This window comes from Nannobrachium achirus (genome assembly GCF_963921795.1).
Source record: "Nannobrachium achirus genome assembly, chromosome: 7".
Taxonomy (NCBI): domain Eukaryota; kingdom Metazoa; phylum Chordata; class Actinopteri; order Myctophiformes; family Myctophidae; genus Nannobrachium; species Nannobrachium achirus.
In genome coordinates this window covers 27,092,849-27,112,342 of record NC_137816.1, presented here as the reverse complement: position 1 = coordinate 27,112,342, position 19,494 = coordinate 27,092,849, and the positions used below count along the sequence as shown (strand labels likewise).

Here is a 19,494-nt window from a genome sequence, read left to right as displayed (position 1 = left end):
TCTAAACAAAGTGAGTTAAAGCCAGACTTATACTCAGTGGAGCGTGAGGAGTCGCGCACCGAAAATAGACCATCTATAAGTTCGCAATTTCGTCAGAGCACACAACACATTGTGAACGTGTAGATCTGCTATTTCTGACGTGCGACACAGGCACACAACACGTGGGGCTTTAGAGGAGAGAGGCTGACCGCCATTCTGGTACCCTTCCAGATGAGATTAGATGAAATCTGACTCCTTGACAAAATGAGACGAAATGATACTGAGGTTTTCTCGATGATTTTGAAGATGAAAACGAAATAGGTGAAGGTGAGACATACAAAAATAAAGAAGAAAAAACGAGCGTGATTACCATGTCTGCTTCTGTTCCCCACATGGATCTTAATCTTAACCACTAACGAATTGCACAAAAGTATACCATAGACTATTCGGTCACTAATTTCCACCAGTAAACTGGAACTGCCATCAAGCTAGAGCTTCTAGGCAGACAAACAAAATGCCCAAACAATATACATTCACAGACCAGCACGCATTCAAACACCAACGCCAAACATATCATCATACAAATTTCACTACAGCGACTATGGTACCAGAGGTACACATTTTGAAATGATTCTCTGGATTCCTAGATGGTACAACAAGATGGATGATGACTACCAACAGGTGGCCCAAAATGTCTGCACGATACCACACTGACACCTAGTGGACAATATGACAACAGACAAATGTTAAACTTTGACATGTAACACCGAATTGAACATTTCTGTGATGTCTTATGGACCGTATCTAAAGGAGAAAAAAAGAGCCAAATGTACAGACGCAGAAAAAAACGTACTATGACTCCTAAGCAGTATTATTCTGGAGCCTATAGCAAATGGTTATCCTAGTTACTAACTGGCATGAGAAGACTGTAGTGTTAACCGTTAACTGTGGGAGGGAATAGCTCAGCTAGCCGCTGGCAACAACTCATTTCCACTCATTTCCCAAAGTTGTATTTTTAAATTGTGGTACAAAGATGCCTTGTGTTTCTTTGCAATGCCCTTGCTTTTGTACCTGCCTTTTATTTTATTATTATTATTATTACAATGTATTGCCCTGCTTAACTCACACAAAGTATTGGGGGTGTGTATGGGATAGTCTGATGGCGAACACATTCTTAACAGAAATTGGCACAACATTGGGTGATGCAACAAACATGGGAACGTAACAATGGAGAGGATCAGGTATCTAACAGAAGAGTTTTTAACTGTGCGCTTTATCAGCGAAACCTTCTTGGTAGAAAACATCATGGCCCTGATTTATTACAATCCGTCTGGGAAATCATTTAACAATAATAATGGGCATCAGATGTGACTGATGTGAATTCTTCCAACCATGCATATTTACATGATCGAATGTGGTACAGGACTCTCTAATGTTAGAAGCAGTGATGAGCACTGCAAGGTAAAGTCAACTTCGTTCACATCTAAGAAAACAACTATCGATATACAGTATTGTTTCATTAATTTTAAACATTTTAAATGGACATTATGACAGTAACAACAGTTGTTAATGTTGTTGTTTTTGTTGTTAGGTTCATTTTAACATACAACTTTCCACCCAACGGCCACAATATAACTTTAGACTGCATTGTTAACCCATTTAGTGCTCCAGACATGAACGGGTTAAATGTCCAGCGCGCCTTTCGCCTGCTCCGTCCGCGGCTTACTATTTTGTGCACGTGGATCCGCGATGATGATGAATCGGCGAGTCCAATCGTGCCGGCACTTTCCAACGGACCGTATGGTAAGATTGCCAGCTTTACTGTATACAGTATATAGCGCGAGTATACTCGGGATCGGCACTCCGAGTACTCGAGTATTTTTCACGAGTATTCTCGGGATCGGCTACAAATGGGTTAAAAGAAAAAAAAATTAAAGAAGTCAGCATAATTGAATATCTTCCAGCTATGAACATTATCCCCTCTTCACTCCAATGTGGTCCTGTCAGACCAACAGTAGGAGCACATGATCCTCTCGGGCACACAGGGATTAATCAAACGCCTGTAACATTTCAGCAGGCCTGTTGCAGCCAGCAACTGACACTACCACAGAGGAATGGAGCATTCACTCAGCTGAAATGGTTTGCGACAGCACATTATACTGAGATAAACACTTCTGCCGCCTGAAAAGCTAAGTAAAAGAGACAAAATGATTCAAATAAAAATAGCTGCCAAAAAGCAACACTTCTGTTAAGTGGGTGGAGAGTAAATGTCTTGTGTGTCTATGGGCTAAACGATGGCACAGGATGTCAAAACAACATACCGTCTCTATAGGACAGACTGCCAGAAGAGAACTTTTTGCGATGTGTACGTGCGTAGTCCTGCAGGTTGGGGGCGCTGGAGGACCCTCCGAGGACAGTGGTACTGAAGAGGCCGGCACACTGGGAGCCTGTAGGAGGTTAAGGGAAGGGTTAGGGTTAGTCCCTGTACACCATACATGGGCAACTGGCGGCCCGGGGGCCACATGCGGCCCTCACCTTCACTTAATGCGGCCCGCTGGTTAATACCGGAATACTGATATATTATTGATTTCAGCTGTTACAATTCCAAACATGACCTGCTTTAATTCTGTCAGGCTATATTAGTAGCTTAATGACTAGTGTAGTAGTATTAAAATGTACAGTATTCATGTGTTCATAGAGTCAACATGAATATATAACTAAATGTGTTTGAAATTAAATCGAAATGTTACATTTCAGGATTCCAATTAAAAAATAACAGAAATAATTCAGGATTCCGATTCAAAAGAAGCAAAAATAGCCGATCTACAAGCTCAAAACGCATCGCAGCGCGATGCGTTTTGAGCTTGTAGATCTGCTATTTTTGCTTCTTTTGTATGAGATACTAGAATGACAAAGTAGGAAGTAGCAATATGCAATGTGGCCCTCTGGAGTGAAGGTGGAAATATAGTGGCCCTCGCCATCATCAAAGTTCCCCACCCCTGCTGTACACAGCATGCACTCATCCAAACAATGCTCTGGCACTGTTGCCATGTCTGCTTATTAGAAGCGGCTTTGGGCTTATTTTTCTGTTAAGTTGTTTGTAAATATTGTCAGTTGCGGGTTGCTTTTTTCCCCCTTTGTGTAGTGTAGTTGCTAATTTGGGCTTGCTTCAAATATTTCTTTTTTTTATTTAAACCAGTGGTCCTCAAATATTTTCATGTTATGGACACCCACATTAATGTGTGTATTTGTCCCTAACCCCCTGTGCCCAGGGAGCCCCATACCAGATTTGTGTTGTTGCAGATAGCAGATCTACAAGCTCACAACCCGTCGCATGTATATATAGATTTAGACACTTCTTTTGGGCTTATTTTCCTAGACCTGGTTGCTTATTTCTCTCACAAAATCTGGCAACACTGTGCTCTGTCTCAGTTCTACGGCCCGAGAGGGACCAGCGAGAGAAGGATTGCGGGTGCCCCCCAAGAAAGACCACGTGAACCATACCAATGTCACCCTCCATCTCAGGGCCTGTTCTCTGAGAGGATGAACTCTGGGATTAAAAAGCCAACTCTAAGTCAGCCTGAAAGGCTTATATGTTATATAATGGGAATATAGATCAGATCAGATCAGATCAGATCAGAATAAGGCCCTTGTATGGTATGGTATCTATCAACATTTTTCACAACTTACTTAAATTTCACTGTATGACACTTCTAGTCTACAATGTTGTGTCTAATATGCACTTTAGCACTTGAGCCTGTGTTACAGTTTCGGTCCAGGCCCATCTGGTACATCAAAGATCGGGTGCTACAAACTATGAGCTTTTGTAGCGTCTATTTTCAGTGCATGACACCACCATATGACAGAGTGTATGAGACACCTACCTAGACCACTCTGCTTCATCTCAGGGGACTGACGTGAGCAGGATGGGAAGAGACGGTAACTGGCTGTCTTGGAGGACGCCGTCTCCGACAGGACCTGAGGCATTTTACATGTCAAACACACACACACACACGTGCGCACACACGCACGCGCGCACACACACACACACACACATGCAGGCACAAAGAGACTAATGCAAATACATTCAAACTAAGGCTGGGTTATGTTCATATGACAATATGTTTGACCAAATACCTCAAAGTCAATATTATGACAAAAATATCATATTTTGACAATAACTTCCTTAACTCATTCCCTGCTAGGCCCGATAGTCCCGAGAATATGCTAATGTCCCTCCCCGCCAGGCCCGATAGTCCCGAGAATTTCCAGTTTAAAAAAAAATAATAATAATTTGGACCTAAAAAAATGTAGTAGGCATGATAGCAATCGCGAAATTGCATGTTTAACCCCCATAGCAACCCCATCTTTCAAACATGGCAGCCATCTTTGTTTACAATTTAGGAAAACATAATGGCTGCTAGTTCATGAATGCCTGAACGGATTTCCATTCGGATTTGTTTGTTTGAAAGCTGTGAGCAATGTGGACACACGTGGTGCATGATCTAGGCATGGGTGTGCATGATCCGTGCAACTATGAATTACATGGAAGTCTATGGAGACGAATGGCAAATGGGAGTTCGAAGGTATTTTCAAAAGACGGGGAATGTGTTAAAAGAAACCCCCAAATGTACAAGCTCACAAGGTGTCACATGTATTCTGCCTTACAAAGGCAGAGTGCAGTAACTACGTTCCTGAATTTCACCAAAAAATGGGTTTAAAAGTGTTACAGCTAAGTGATATTACACTGATTGTATATCTGTTCTTGAGCTACTTGCTCATCCCCCAATATCGTGAAGGCTAATTTGACCTTTGGGCGACACAAATAAGTTGGTGTGTCCGAAAACGTAGTTACTGCACTCTGCCTTTGTAGAGCAGTATTGTCAAACATAGTGAAAATATTGCCCAGTCCAAATTCAAACACACAACCTTCAGACAGTGGAAAAGGTTCATGTGGAGTGTCTGACATCACACATTGATCCCCACCACAGACTGTTAACCTTGAGGATGAAATATGACCTTGGACAAGATCAGAGGTCAAACCCAGGCATGGCATTGTGGTCGCATCTCTGAACAAAAATATGTTGAATGAACGGACAGATGTTTATGAACATGTGTGGGTCAGGAGGCTGCTCTGAAGAGATGATCAAGGTCAAGATCAATTTCAAGGTCAAGACGACATAATCTGTCACATCATCACAGGTACAGATTTCCTTGCAGAGATTTCAATTGACGTCCATGACAGCACACTGTACCGTCAAATGACATCATAAAGTAACTAACGTTCAAAAAAGCAGGGTTTCTGAATGATATCATTCATAGAAGAGTGTGAATTATGGCGTTTATTACTTTCAATGGCGGTGCCATTTGGTCTTACCTCCATAGAACCGGTCTTGCGATTGCGAATGAGCGGGGACCGCCTTTGTATGCTGATTGGTTCAGACAGCGGAACGGCCCTGTCTGTTTCGTCACATGATAGGTTCTCCAGGCTGCCGCGATCGGTGCGCTTCTGCCCGTTCTAAAAATGTACCCACGACAACAACAGCAAACACAAAGTACAAGGCTATGGCAATAACTGTTTATGGATAAACCATAGCACGGCACAGATAGGTCATAAGCTGCTGTACTTCTGTGTACAGAGTACCCAAGTCCTGACGTCACTCCCTCTTGCCCCTGGGTCACCTAAATATTTTCCCCATATAAATTCCCCTTGGAGAAATCTTAGATCACGTTATATAATAACTGTGTTCCAAAAATAAACAAATCACCCCGGAGGCAGACGTTTATTTATGATATTGGGTTACTGATAGCGTCTGTGTTTGGAGAACACTTTGTTTATTTTCTTACTCTTAAGGTGGCTGCACATTGGCGCGAGGACTAGGTCCTCACTAATGTTCATTATAAAATAGCACATTTTTTTTCTTCTCAGTCTGGGTCTCATAGGAGAGCTGTCAAATCCTTCCACCGGTGACATCATCGTTTGACAGATTTTTTTTAAACAATATAAAAAAAAAAAAAAAAAAGAATATTTAGATTTTTATTATCACGAGAACAATGGCTTCCACTTTAACATTGCAACTTTTCAGGAATAGAAAGCCTGCAGTTTCTATTAGCTTGCATTTCCCATTGATGATGTCACCGGTGGAAGGATTTGACCCACCCACAGCTCTCCTATGAGACCCAAACTGAGTAGAAAAAAATTGGGATATTTTATCATGGACATTAGTGAGGACCTATTATATGAAGATAGGTTGAAAAGTGGTGATGTCCTCCTTTAAGAAAATAATTAGAGTACTTTTTCCACCACTGCTGAGCTCTCACATTGCATAAGGTGCACATTCTGCGCAAGCCGTTTGCAACTCTCTAGATTAGAAGGACAGAACACTGCTAAAAAAAAAATTACCCTGGTCTGAAGAGAAAAAAAAAAAAAAAAAAAGTATGCACGAAATAACGGGCGGCAGTGTGCAAACGTGATTGACATAACGTGAGGTAGATAAAAAAAAATTACGTTCTCCGAAATACCCTGCGATATTTGGCCAAAAAAAAAAAAAACGCAGCAGTGTGCAAAGATCTTTATTCCGCCAATTGATGCTTCATATCCATGTGAGTAAAATCGCCGGGGTAATTTGTTTAAACATATGGGGACCACCAGGGGGGGTCCCGACCCACAGGTTGAGCCCCCACAGGGAGAAGCACTGTCCTAATGAATGGAAATGTATGAATGCATTTCTATGTGATTGTACTTTAAGTGTTACCTCAGAAGAGGCAGGCCTGAATCCAAAGCCAGTGGGAGCGTTGTCCTCGTCTTCCACACCTTTAACACCAGGGCTGAAGTGCAGCTCTACGTGGAAACGCTCCTCCGAGGACACTTCCTGAGGGGACAATGCAGGGCCGGGGCAATTAACTTTGGCTGTTTTTCAATTTGAATACTGAAAAGTAACAGTTTTGGACATCCTGTAGTGAGGTTTAAACCCCACGGAGACAACATGTTTTTGTTTTATTATATTAAAGGGAAAAAAAAAACATATCAATGAATCGACACAAAAAGATTACCTTATTGTTGTCCTCATACAGCATGATTACTATCTGAGTCATGTAGTTGAGTTCGGACACAGCACTGAGGTAATCCATGGCACGCTTCCACTGCTGGTCCTTCTCCTCCTGACACACACACATGCACGCACGCACGCACACACCCACACACACACGCGCACACACACACGCACTTACTTCAGATTGTTGTACCTGGTGTGTGATGGACTCCAGGCATACAAAGGGCAACAGTATCTGGCAGGAGGATTGGATAGAGTGTCTCTACGTCTTTAAACTTTTAGCTCTTTTGCCGCCATTTAGGTTGTTTACAGTCTGCTCACGGCCATCAAAGTAGCTTACCTTTGCAAATTTATAGAAAAATAGCCATCCATTATTTCCTATTGCGGTCTTGTGTAAAACAAAGCCGCATCACTCACGGAGCAGTGAAAGCACAACAGTATGGGGGCCGCCATTACGGAGCGAGAGGCTCCTCCCCCCCCTCTGTTTGCATCAGTTTCCAGACATAGAAATAGAGATAGTAGATCCAGGCTGAGAAAACCACCAAAGAAGTGATCCCGCCGCCATTATTGTTCATGTGCGCTCCAGATTTGAGACTAACGTTACGGGAGCTGCTGCTACTGTACACACCCGTGCATCTGCTTACAGTGCTCAGACAGGTAAAAGAACGAACGCTCGTTATGGCGCAGCGGACACGTGAAACAAAGAACGAGTGCTCGTTTAGCAGTAAAAGAGTTAGATACTGTAAATTGTTCTCCACCAGGCAGGATGATTGTATAGGCCTGGGTGAATACATCTGTATGCTTTATCCCCGTTTGTTTGAAGGTGTATTTATTGTGACGTTATTCTTCTGTACCTATTGTACTTCTTTGTCCTTCTGTGACGTGTACTGCTGTGCTGTCTCTGGTGCCTGAAAGGTATCCATCTATAGTGCAATATCCATATATCTATCTACAGTATCTATCTATGCCAGTGGTTCTCAACCTGTGGGTTGGGACCCCCTGGGGGGTCCCAAATTATTTTGGTGGGTCCCCAGATGATTAACTTAATCTGCAACATTGTTTTCTCTCTCAACAGTAAACAAACCAACATAAAGTTTAAGTGTATAGAGGGTATCTGCACATTTCTAAAGTGACAATCTAAGGACTTTTTAATACCTCTAAAATGACAAATTAAACATTGGCCAAATTGTCATATATCAGAGTCAGAAACTGTGAAAATAGGCGATCTACATGCTCACAACGCCTCGCAAGGCGAGGCGTTGTGAGCATGTAGATCGCCTATTTTCACAATAGAACCGAGTTATACAAAATGTAATGCCTCAACTCTTAGTGCTCATCAGGGTGGGGGGTCCCCAGTTCAAATATGATTAATTTGGGGGTCGCGGCCTGAAAAGGTTGAGAACCACTGATCTATGCTGTGTGGGACTGTGTGGGGTGAGTCCTTACATCCAGCAGGCCTCCATAGCGGAAGATGCTGAGCAGTGAGTGGACGTGGCTCTCGCTGGTGAAATAGAGGCGTGTCCTGACGTGGCGTCCTGGGGACATCACTCCACGAGAATATCTGACCACAGAGAGAAACAAAACAAAAACATGTCGTTGTTGTAGGGCAGAATCTCCAAATTCTAACCTTTAGTTTTTTTGGTAAATCAATGCCCTATCATAGGTATCAGAGGTACTGTAACACATTAATACATCAACAAATGCATAGACATAGTAATCTAAGACAAAACGTAGGTAGATCAAGCACCATTCACAAAAACTTTATAATAAAAAATTCAAAAGAATTCAATAAAAACATATAAAAATGTATATGAATGCATGTATGGTCATTGAGTGTAGGCAAGTGCTACAGTAAGTGCTATGGGCTAAGGTGGAGTCTGAAGAGGTGAGTCTTCAGACCACGGCGGAAGCTAGGGCGTGAGTCTGCCGTTCTAAGTGCAACTGGGAGTTTATTCCACAGTTTGGGGGCCAGGAGGGCGAAGAGTCTAGGATGAGTGTATCGTTGACCTGGGGTTTAGCGAGGGTTCTGTCAGCTTCCCTGTTATCATATAAAGCAGGCTACAGAGAAACGATAAATTAATAATAATAATAATATTGACCGACTTGTGGGGGAAATAGCTGCCCACAGAGGGGTGCAGAGCAATTAGATAATAATGTGTCTTGCTCAAGGACACTTTGTCATATTGGATTGCTGGCCAGGACTGGAATGGAACCCAGGACAACTGTGGACTCCTGCTCCCCAGGCGGGCCATCTAACCATTCAGCTATGAGGCCCCCTGAAAATCTATAGAGCATCGCAGTGAGGTGTCGGAAGTAAACGTCCTATTCATTTTCACCATAGGGTTTTTTATTATCAGCCACAAAGTCGTAGCAATTCAATGTACACTTACCACTAGGCTGGTGGTTGTAAAATGGTTCTATATGCTCCTGTAGAACCCCCGAGTATGTATGCAATCACTCTAGTTTTAGTAAAAACACGTTTTAATCAAGATTGCACGGAGAAGAACTGCATTACCCATACTGCAAAAAATGTACATCCGGTGAAATCGATGTCTGTGATTGGTCTAGCTTCTTCTTCTTTCATGTATCTTGCGGTTACCGCGGAAGTAGCTTACTGCCCCCTGTCTTCCCGGCGGATTATTGCACTTCAGCAGAAATCCGTGAGCGAGTGTCTTTCTTTTACAAATATGATGCACTATGTTAAAGATGACGATAAGAGCGTCCACAGAGATGAAAATCACTACATGTCAGGCCATATGCTGGCCTGGATAACTAAACTGAGCATGATTTAAGGGATATATTTCAGGAAACAAGTGTCATTCCATTCGCAATGCATTCTGGGAGTGTAGTTTCCGCAATTTTTTTAATAATGATGTACACAGTCTTGTACCCTGCCCTTTTTTCAGCTTTCTAATTAATTGTTGCAATAAAAAAAAAGTAAAATTGTCATGATTCCTCACCAGCCGAGGTGGCTTTGTCCGAGGTTTAAAAACGTTTGAATAAATATTTTATGAAATGTCTATGGAAGAAATGAATGGGGAAAACGCTTCCGACACCGGAGTGAGGACGGGGTGGGGCTTCAACTGCGATGCTCTATATTGTACTATCTATAATGTCAGGTTAACTTAAAAGAAGAGTGTTCTTCAAGAGTGTTGCATTTTACGCAGTATCTGATACTGATATGGCTATTGGAACAACTCTACTCACAGAGGGTGCAGTTTGTTGACAGACTCATCCTCATGGGTCCTCTGGAGATCCAGTTGGATCTTCCTCACCAGCGGGAGGCAGTAGGCATACGCTATGTCCAGCTTCTCCACTGTGTTAATGCCATATTCCTGGAAGAAATTAAAAAGGTTGTGAGACACAATGAAAAGGTAATTTTTATTTTGCAGTCTCTATCATTTCAAAGTATAATCACTGCTCTCACGTGATTGATGTTTAGCGCTGTCTAGATTAGAACGATGATTTTTAGCTCAGCACTCTGCAAACATCTCATTGAAATCAGGGTCAAAACATCATAGCTTGGATTAAATCCTTGAATAGTGGTGGCACATTTTACTGATGTAATTCTTTTTCAACTGCTCTGTTTCACCTGTTATTTCATAATACCAGAGAGACAGACAGACTTAGAGATACAGAGAGACATATAGCGAGGCACAGAGAGAGAGAGAGAGAGAGAGAGAGAGAGAGAGAGAGAGAGAGAGAGAGATCTACAAGCTCGTAGCTTGTATATCTGATATTTATGAAAAATCATGACAATTTTAATTTTGACCTGTGTCTTTTGAATCCTTCTAAGGTTTTTTGGGGTCAGTGGTTCTCAAACTTTTTCATGTGAAGGACCACCAAAATAATATGTATTTGGCCATGGACCCCCATCTCAAAATATTTTGTTCCAGGGACCACCCAAATTTGAGTTACAAACGTTCGCTTTAGAAATACATATATTCAAAGATTTGCACACATTTCACAACTTTTTCAAAAATAGCAGATCTACAAGCTCGCAGTGCGGCACTCGGTGCCGCGCTGTGAGCTTGTATAGCCACGCTGTGAGCTTGTATATCTGCTATTTTTCAATAGTTAAAGCATTCAATAAATCTAGGCCTAAATGGATTAAGACATAAGAGAGGGATACAAAGAGACATACCGAGAGGGAGAAAGAGAGAGACCACCAACAACCACACAGCCTTCATCTACAGTACCTGTGGGATGACGATGTCAGCCAGAGCGTGGGACAGTCTGAACAGCTCCACCGTGTCCTCCAGGCCCAGGGTGGAGTTGTGGATGACGTCGTACTTCACACAGTCGTAGATGTCGGGGACCTTGCTGATGTCGTAGCGGCCGCTCTTCATGCGGAAGTCCCTCTCCAGCTTGGACCAGCGCTGCAGCATCAGCTCCAGGGTCTCGCTGTGGTACAGCTGGATGTCTGCACACAGCACCACACAAGTAAAGCAAGGTTTTAACCGCGCCGGAAAGCGTCTGCTGCTGACCGGGAGCCATCGGCAACTTGTCGGCAAGAGGCGATTGCTGTCGATAGGGCTGTCGGAACCCATCGATCGAAAACCGAACCTGCTCAGTCTTTTAGTCGGTAGGATTTGAGGCGACTTGATACTCCTGTATAGTGGACATTAGTTTGTTGCAGCTGCAGAAACAAAGCCTAATTAAGCCAGAGACATTTTCTCGTGGCACATTTGAACTAAATAGAGATACCATATTCTCAATCTCAACTCTCAACTCCTATACCAATCGAGTCCAAAGGAAAATAGTAATAGTGCTGCTGTGCTGTTTTGACGAGAGGAGCTGCGGCTGCGGTTGCCAAACTCTGTGAGTGAAACAAGTGACCAGGTCTATGAAAACAAGCCCAACAGTTTCACCACTTGAGCTCCATTACATTCGCTATTTTCTAGAAGAATGTTGAAAGCAAGGCCAAATAAGCAACTACACTTCAGAAACAAGCCCAAACAAAAGCAAACCGCAACTAGAGACTTTACAGGAAAATTAGACCAAAATCGCTTATAATGAGCAAACCTGGCAACACCCCAGTGCAGGCTCATGTGCGTCTCATCTGAATGCAATCTTCCGTCGCCCAATTTTTAAATGCCAAGTTTACACTAAAATGTCACCAACTGCCAGGAGTTGGAAAGAGTTTCTTGTTGGCTGTTTGATGTGGAGACACCTTAAAGCAGTGCTTCTCAGACCTTTTCATGTCAAGGAGGAACCTCAGTTAAAAATGATAGTGTATGTATTTGGACGCAGACCCGGGCTGAAACTTGCCAAAATTTGGAGTAATCAATCTGTCATTGATGACTGACATCATAGATCAGAGGTTCCCAACCACCGTTACGCAGACCAGCACCGGTACGCAGCCGGGAATTCCATGTTTATGGATTGTAGAAATATGCGCAGGCAACGTGAGTCTATAAGCTGCCATCACCCTAGCCCCTTACGTTTCTGAATTTACCTTTTTTGAGCGGTGGTTACACCGTCTCCTATACGTGGCCGTGTGTGTATGCGTCCGTGTGTGTGTGTGTGCGTGTCTGTATGTAGCCTACAGTACCTTTTGTGACCACACATGTTAAGGGAGGGGCGCTGTTGTTCAGGCCAGGCCAGACACACACACACATATACTGTATACTGTATATATAATATATATATGTTTTGCTGTTGCGCAGCCTCCGCGACCACCGCTCAGTTCACACGGGTGTGATTTTTTATATTTTGATGACGGTAAATACAGTCACTTGCTTGTCCGTTGGGTCTCTCTGATACGCAACGCTACCACTGTCTGGTCTCGGACGAATACAGCGTCGCTCAGATGTTGTTGAGATTCTTTAAAGATACCCAGAACTGCACTAGGAGAGCGCGGAAAAGTGTGCGAAGCGCCGCAAATCGGCGATGCTGTTAAGTATCATTAATTTATCTGTGAAAATGTAGTAGCTTTTTCCAAACTGTCTATCGCTTCCTTATTACGTCACATGTCCCGCCTCCCCACGGCGTCTTTTGGCTAGCTGGTAGTGTCAGCCTGTCTCAGATAGATCAGAGGCAGGAACGTAGCCAACCACACCGCGGGGAGGCGGGACATGGAAGCAAGATACAGTTTGGAAAAAAGCTACTAAATTTTCACAGATAAATTAATGATACTTAACGGCATCGCCGATTTGCGGCGCTTCGCACACGTTTCCGCGCTCTCCTAGTGCAGTTCTGGGTATCTTTAAAGAATCTCAACAACATCTGAGCGACGCTGTATTCGTCCGAGACCAGACAGTGGTAGCGTTGCGTATCAGAGAGAGTGAACTAAGGATCAAGGGACCCCATAATCACCGACGTCAAAATACAAAAAGAGGTGATTTTGGGGTCCCGAGAGGGGCTACCACCACCCAGACTTTACACAGTGCAGCAAGCAGACTGGATACTTCTGTGTCTCATAACAGTGAGATCACCCGGCCCTGACCAATCCTTGGTATGTTTATAACGAGCTACGAGTAGTATAATGCCATACATCCGTGTTACTTCAGTGTGGCATAACGGTGACATCACTGTTGAATCCTTGGTATCTTTCTCCTTTCTCCTAGCCACTACAAACTGTGTTTTGTCACTCACAATTGAGCTAATGAAACACTAAAAGGGTTATTATTTCATATCAACATTCAAGTACAACTATCAGAAGATGTACAGAAAATTAACCCAGGTAAAGTAATGCATCACTCTATCAACAATCTGGGAACCCATCATCAAAGAAAGGGCGACGCCCACTCGGTCTGACACTGAGGCTGTCTCGAGAGATTACTCTATCACTTATTAATCCCGTCTAGAAGAGTGTGAGAGAGGAATTCTACCCACCAGCAGATTTGGGGTCCTCCATTCTCTTGCGGATCTGTGAGGTGAGACTCTGAATGAGGGTGTAGACCTGGTCACACGTAGCCACTGGGTTCTGGACTATCTTCATGGAGTTCACCAGAGACGCAGCACAGGTTGGCGCCAGCTGGGAGGGAAGAAACAAGACAACTCATCATAATGAACTGAACATTAAAAATTTACAATTTTAAAGAAATGCACAAACCTGAATACCGGTATTCTTTACATGACACAGGAAGGATCAAAAGCTCTGGGGTCACTAATCCGGAGATCTCACTGGCTGCTAAACAATAAGCTGCTTTTCCATTTGTATTACTTTTAAAAGAACAGAGGTTATTATACCCCTGTAAACAATTAGCCTCAACACTTCAGCACTGTTTTATACTTTGTTGTACACAAAAGGCTGAAAATAACAGATCTACAAGATCACAAAGAAAGTTGCATTGTGAAGACGCAATAACCCGTGAGCTTGTAGATGCTCAGAAGATTCGCCTATAATGACCTGCCCAGTGATTTTATGGAGATCAAATACTAGCCCTCTGCATGATCAAAGGGCATATTGTTATAGAGCATAATATTATTACCCAGACGTCTCCTCAATCGACCTGTCACTTTCTGGACAACACTCAATCTCATGTTGACTGAGGACACATCCTTATTTACACCAACAACCTCAAAGAGCCTTCTGTACAAACACCAACGGTGCGCGCACAGCCGCACACACACAGCTCCACTGTGGCAGTTATGAGCCACATGCCTTACTTAAAGCTAAGTGTTAAAACTATGAAGTTAAAGCTATTCCAAATCCAATAGTAATCATTGCTATAGAGTGTTTGTTCAGTAACAGGGCATCCCTGTCTCTCCAGCTCTTTAGTAAACAGAAAATACAATTTCAGGTCCGGGCATCAATTTGTCTTCATATCAGAGAGACAACTCGTACAGGATACTGGAATACACTGTAGAGCTATTTAACACTTATTGTGAAAAAAACAAAAAAACATATCACTTACACCCACTAAGTGCATCTTAACCCTTTAAGTGCCTATCCCGAACATGTTCGGGATATTCGGGATCAAAAACAATTTTTTATTTGCTATTTTACTTACCCCGAGCTGCTTGGAGCAACGTGGGTGGTCCCGGCTCGCCCAGCGCTCACCAACGAGAGACGCTAGATGCTCCGACGATTTATTCCATTGAAAATGGTTTAAAATAAAGTTTAGACCCCCCCCAATGTTCACCCAATGTTCATTGTAGGCGGCGCGACGTATTCCAGGGTGCCTATCCCGAACATGTCCGGGATATTTAATAAAATTAATTATTTTATCGGAGGCCTCAATGAAGCCCCGGTCTAGACGTCCATCCTTGGCCGGGACTTAGACTCGGCCATCCACGGGCCGTATTCGCGCTAACGGCCAAATCGCGCCGCCCACTCCAATAATAAATCACATCTTTAGACAGGATTTTCTCCGGATTGTGTCCCCAGACCCAAAGAGAAAGTTTTTTGCGGCTGAAATAGCTTTAGATCGGGCTTCTAAAGGGGTTAGCATTTTGGCTACGTGTCAGCTAGCTTCCTCCTCTCGACACCCATAGCATTGACTGGAGTGAAAACACAAGGCAGTTGGGAGAGGGTCGACGAAAGCTATAAAGAAGGTCTATGGAGAAATTTCTGGCACTCTAGCACCCCTTGTGGCCGGATGGCACTGTATGAGTTAACACAATTAGTGCTGCAGGGTATGAAGGGTTAACTTTTCTTTGACGCCACGCAGATCTGCCCATTAGCACACGCTCTTATTGTGAAAGGCCTGCCTGGAATGTGTGTACACACACGGACTGTTGAATGACATCAACGATTACGTCATCTAGTCACATGACATGTGTCATGTGACAGTGTGTCATGGCGGCCGCCAGGCTTGCCTTGCTATTGTTGTTTGGAGCTGTGCTTTGGGTTTAAAAGTCTTATTTGGAGTAAATGAAGTCTCTTTATGGGCCTCTCCATTGACTTAACATGGAGGAGCTTCACTTCGCGTGCACGCCCAACGTGCGTTTTAAACAAATCGCGGACATTACCGATGCGGCCGCGACCGGAGCTACATACTGTAAGTATTAATACATTTACTGTAAATACAGTAAGATTGACGGTGAGCGCTGTCAATGGCGTCGTGTAGTAACCGGTTTTAATGACGGTGAGGATCGTCAAGGGCAGCAGAACAGTTAATGGTATTTGTTGGGGGAAAGTACAAGGATTAGTCATTCATTTCTCCAATGTACGATTTTGAACAATGTTTCTACTGTATTTGTGAAAAATCAGCATACCTCTTCTACTATCTTGGCTGTGTTATGTGTCGTTCACACTGGCAGCTACAGTACAAAGGTACCATTTTTTTTTTAAATGAAACTTTTGTTTCAACTTCAGCTATAAAGATACAAAGCTACAGGACTCAGCTATAAAGATACAAAGCTACAGGACTCAGCTATAAAGATACAAAGCTACAGGACTCAGCTATAAAGATACAAAGCTACAGGACTCAGTTATAAAGATACAAAGCTACAGGACTCGGATCAGGATCAGGACTCAAACCCGCGACACGCTGTCAGGCATTAGAGCCCATGTGGTATGCACCTGGACCACTAGGCCAGTGGGCGCCCCAACAAGCCAGCTTAATTTCTAATGTGTCAGCTAGTAACCCTGAAACATCATCATTATTACATAAATATCACTTTAAGCAAATATAAAAACCAGGTAATATGAGCAGCTGGTATTCACGATATTCCTGGCCCCGCCCCCGGCTTCCTGTTCATATCCTGAAAGAGGCGGAGGCTGAAAAAACTGGCCTAAAAAACATCATTTGGTTTCCTGTTGTCCTTGCATTAAAGTGTCAGTAGGTGGCGTTCTGGGCTCTGGGCTCTGAATGTACCTGGGTTGCCATGTCTGCTTATAATAAGCAATGTGTGTCTTTTAAAAAACAGTATAGTTGCTTATTGGGCTTACTTTCTAATATTTCTTAAACCAGTGGTTCCCAAATCTTTTCATATCAAGGACCCCAGATTAATTAAGATTTTTACAACAAGGGTTCATATTTTAGATTGTAATTAGATGAGTGTCAAAATTATTTCATTTACTTCTTTCTATTGTTTTAGAGATTCTTATTTCAGTGTTTGGGGGCATGGGTACAAGTGGCTAAATAAGCCCATTCCCAAGATACAACACAACCTTTCATGGTTGGATGTGACTTATGGGGGCTAGAAGTGTTACTGTAAATAGCATTAAAGAAACTGCTGGCTTATTGTGTCTAAAAATACATATTAAGCCACTTGTACACATGCCCCCATGCGTACGCATGCCCCACATTTTAGCATGGTAAACACAATAAAACAATAGAATAAAGCAAATGAAAACATTTTAACATTCACTTTTTACTTTTCTCTAATGACAATCTAAAATATGAACCTTTGTTGTAAAAAAACAAAGTTGTCCTTCAACATATTTGTCTACAGTCGCAGAGCCCCATCTGAAAATATGTGGTCAATATTTTTTAAATAGCAAACATGCAAGCTCACAATGTGTCACATTGTGAGCTTGCCGATCAGCTATTTTCAAATGTAAATGTAAAGTATTATAGCCTATAGTTGCTTCTGTTGGGCTTATTTCTTTGGCAAAATCTGGCAACAGACAATTCCCTGTCACTTCCTTTTTGGGAGGAAGTGAAAAGATGTTTTTTGAAGCTGTAAAAGAAAATGGCAGCCTCCATAGAGAGGGCCAGGAATAACGTGAATACATTACAAAAAAATGAAAAAGAGTTGAGGCATTACATTTTGTATAGCCTGGGAAATCTATTGTGAAAATAGCAGATCTACATGCTCACAACGCCTCGCGTTGGCGTTGTGAGCTTGTAGATCGTCTATTTTCACAATGTCTGCCTCTTAATATTTGACAATTTGACCAATGTTTAATCTGTCATTTTAGGGGTATCAAAAAGTCCTTAAATTGTCACTTTAGAAATGTGCATATACCTTCTATACACTTAAACATTATGTTGGTTTGTTTACTATTGAGTGAGAAAACAATGTTGCACATTAGGTCAATCATCTGGGGTCCCCCCAAAATAATTTGGGGACCCCCCCGACCCAAAGGTTGAGAACCACTGTACTAGGAGACTAGACACAGGTAAGAGACCGTGGAGACTAGTCACCCTGTCATAGTCCTCCTCGGTGAACGGGCGGTCTTTCTGCATGATCTCATGGAGCTGGGCCTTGACGCGGTGCTGGCAGCTGCTCAGAGAGTCGCTGTCGTTGTCCAGCAGGCCGTTCATGTTGGCACTCTTCACCATCTGGACCAGGATGGGAGTCAGCTCACCCTCCAGAGCCAGCAGACCCTGGATCACACACAGGGTAAATAGTTGCTGTCGGGAAAAGAAACTCTCATCTCCAACTTATTTTTTTTAAATGAATGCCCTACTTGATCATACTACAGCAGGGGTCTTCAACATTTTCAGGCCAAGGACCCCTTAGCTGAGAGAGAGATGAAGCAGGGACCCCCAGATTCCATATAGTTTCATCGTTTGACAGCACAATCATCAGTGAATTTTGGATTCATGTCAATTTGTGTTATCAGATATGTAACCACTTGAACCATCAATACTTAACCAGTAAGACTCCCTAATCGGGAGATAAGCGACCGTAGGTCACTTATCTCCACAAATAGAGCAAAAATGTGTTTTTCCAAAATCTTCCTGATCCATGTTGATGACATGAGTGTAGACATACTGTGTAGTGATTTTCGTGATTTTAGGGCAAAATCTGAATCGGCCTCATGGTGGCGCTAGAGGGCCATGTGAGAAATGAGGGGTGGGGTCTCCGCGCCGCCAAGGCGGACGAATAGGTACCGGCCCCGGCTCTCCCGGTCGCTCCTAGCCCGAGTTACGGCATTTTATGTGAGCTGCAGTGGCAGGGGGTCCTCCACTGGGGGCGCCACCACTTTTGCATCCGTTCTGGAACACCAGGAGTGGGTGGTCCCCGGGAATGCCCCGTGAGCAGCCCCGTTGGGGTGGTCATTTGGTAATTTTTGCACATGTGCTCATTTTTTACACTTGGGGGTCCCCGAGGGAGCTGGGGGTCCCTGGAGCTCCGGGGGTCCTTGGAGGTTGTAGTTTGGCAGGTAAGGAGTGTGTGTGCAAAATCTGGCATGGATCGGGGCAACGGTTGCGGAGATATGAGCAGGGCAAAAGTGTGACGTGTGACGTGTGTGACGGACGGACGGACGGACGGACGGACACCTCGAGCAGCTTTCTGTAGTAAGTGCGACCTACGGTCGCAATTAAGTTGGCCTTTCACTCTGTACTTGGTGTGCACTTTTTTCCCTTCTATACCAAACCTCTGCCAAAAATAGCCGATCTACAAGCTCACAACGCCTCGCATTGCGAGGCGTTGTGAGCTTGTAGATCTGCTATTTTTGGCTAAAGTTCTCAGAATATGGACATTAGGGTTCAAGTGGTTAATGTAAGAAAGGAGAAAAAATGTTTCTATCACACAAAGATTTGAAGGACCCCCTGTAGTAACTCTGAGGACCCCCTAGGGATCCCAGACCCCCTGTTGAAGAAGTGTGAATGAGTCA

At 43.4% G+C, this 19,494-nt stretch overlaps 1 protein-coding gene across 7 annotated transcripts in view; it reads right to left on the bottom strand.

The window, feature by feature from the left end:
- Positions 1 to 19,494, bottom strand: part of LOC308288984 (inositol hexakisphosphate and diphosphoinositol-pentakisphosphate kinase 2-like) — a 64,882-nt gene that overhangs the window by 11,228 nt on the left and 34,160 nt on the right. For all 7 annotated transcript variants that reach the window (XM_080730466.1, XM_080730470.1, XM_080730468.1 and 4 more), the window contains exons 17-26: positions 18,074 to 18,256; positions 13,869 to 14,010; positions 11,231 to 11,454; positions 10,239 to 10,366; positions 8,478 to 8,592; positions 7,033 to 7,140; positions 6,735 to 6,851; positions 5,357 to 5,497; positions 3,864 to 3,957; positions 2,301 to 2,426 (exon numbers count right to left, since the gene is read on the bottom strand). In XM_080730466.1, coding sequence (XP_080586592.1) covers positions 2,301 to 2,426; positions 3,864 to 3,957; positions 5,357 to 5,497; positions 6,735 to 6,851; positions 7,033 to 7,140; positions 8,478 to 8,592; positions 10,239 to 10,366; positions 11,231 to 11,454; positions 13,869 to 14,010; positions 18,074 to 18,256 — 1,378 coding nt within the window. The remainder of the gene's footprint in view (positions 1 to 2,300; positions 2,427 to 3,863; positions 3,958 to 5,356; positions 5,498 to 6,734; positions 6,852 to 7,032; positions 7,141 to 8,477; positions 8,593 to 10,238; positions 10,367 to 11,230; positions 11,455 to 13,868; positions 14,011 to 18,073; positions 18,257 to 19,494) is intronic.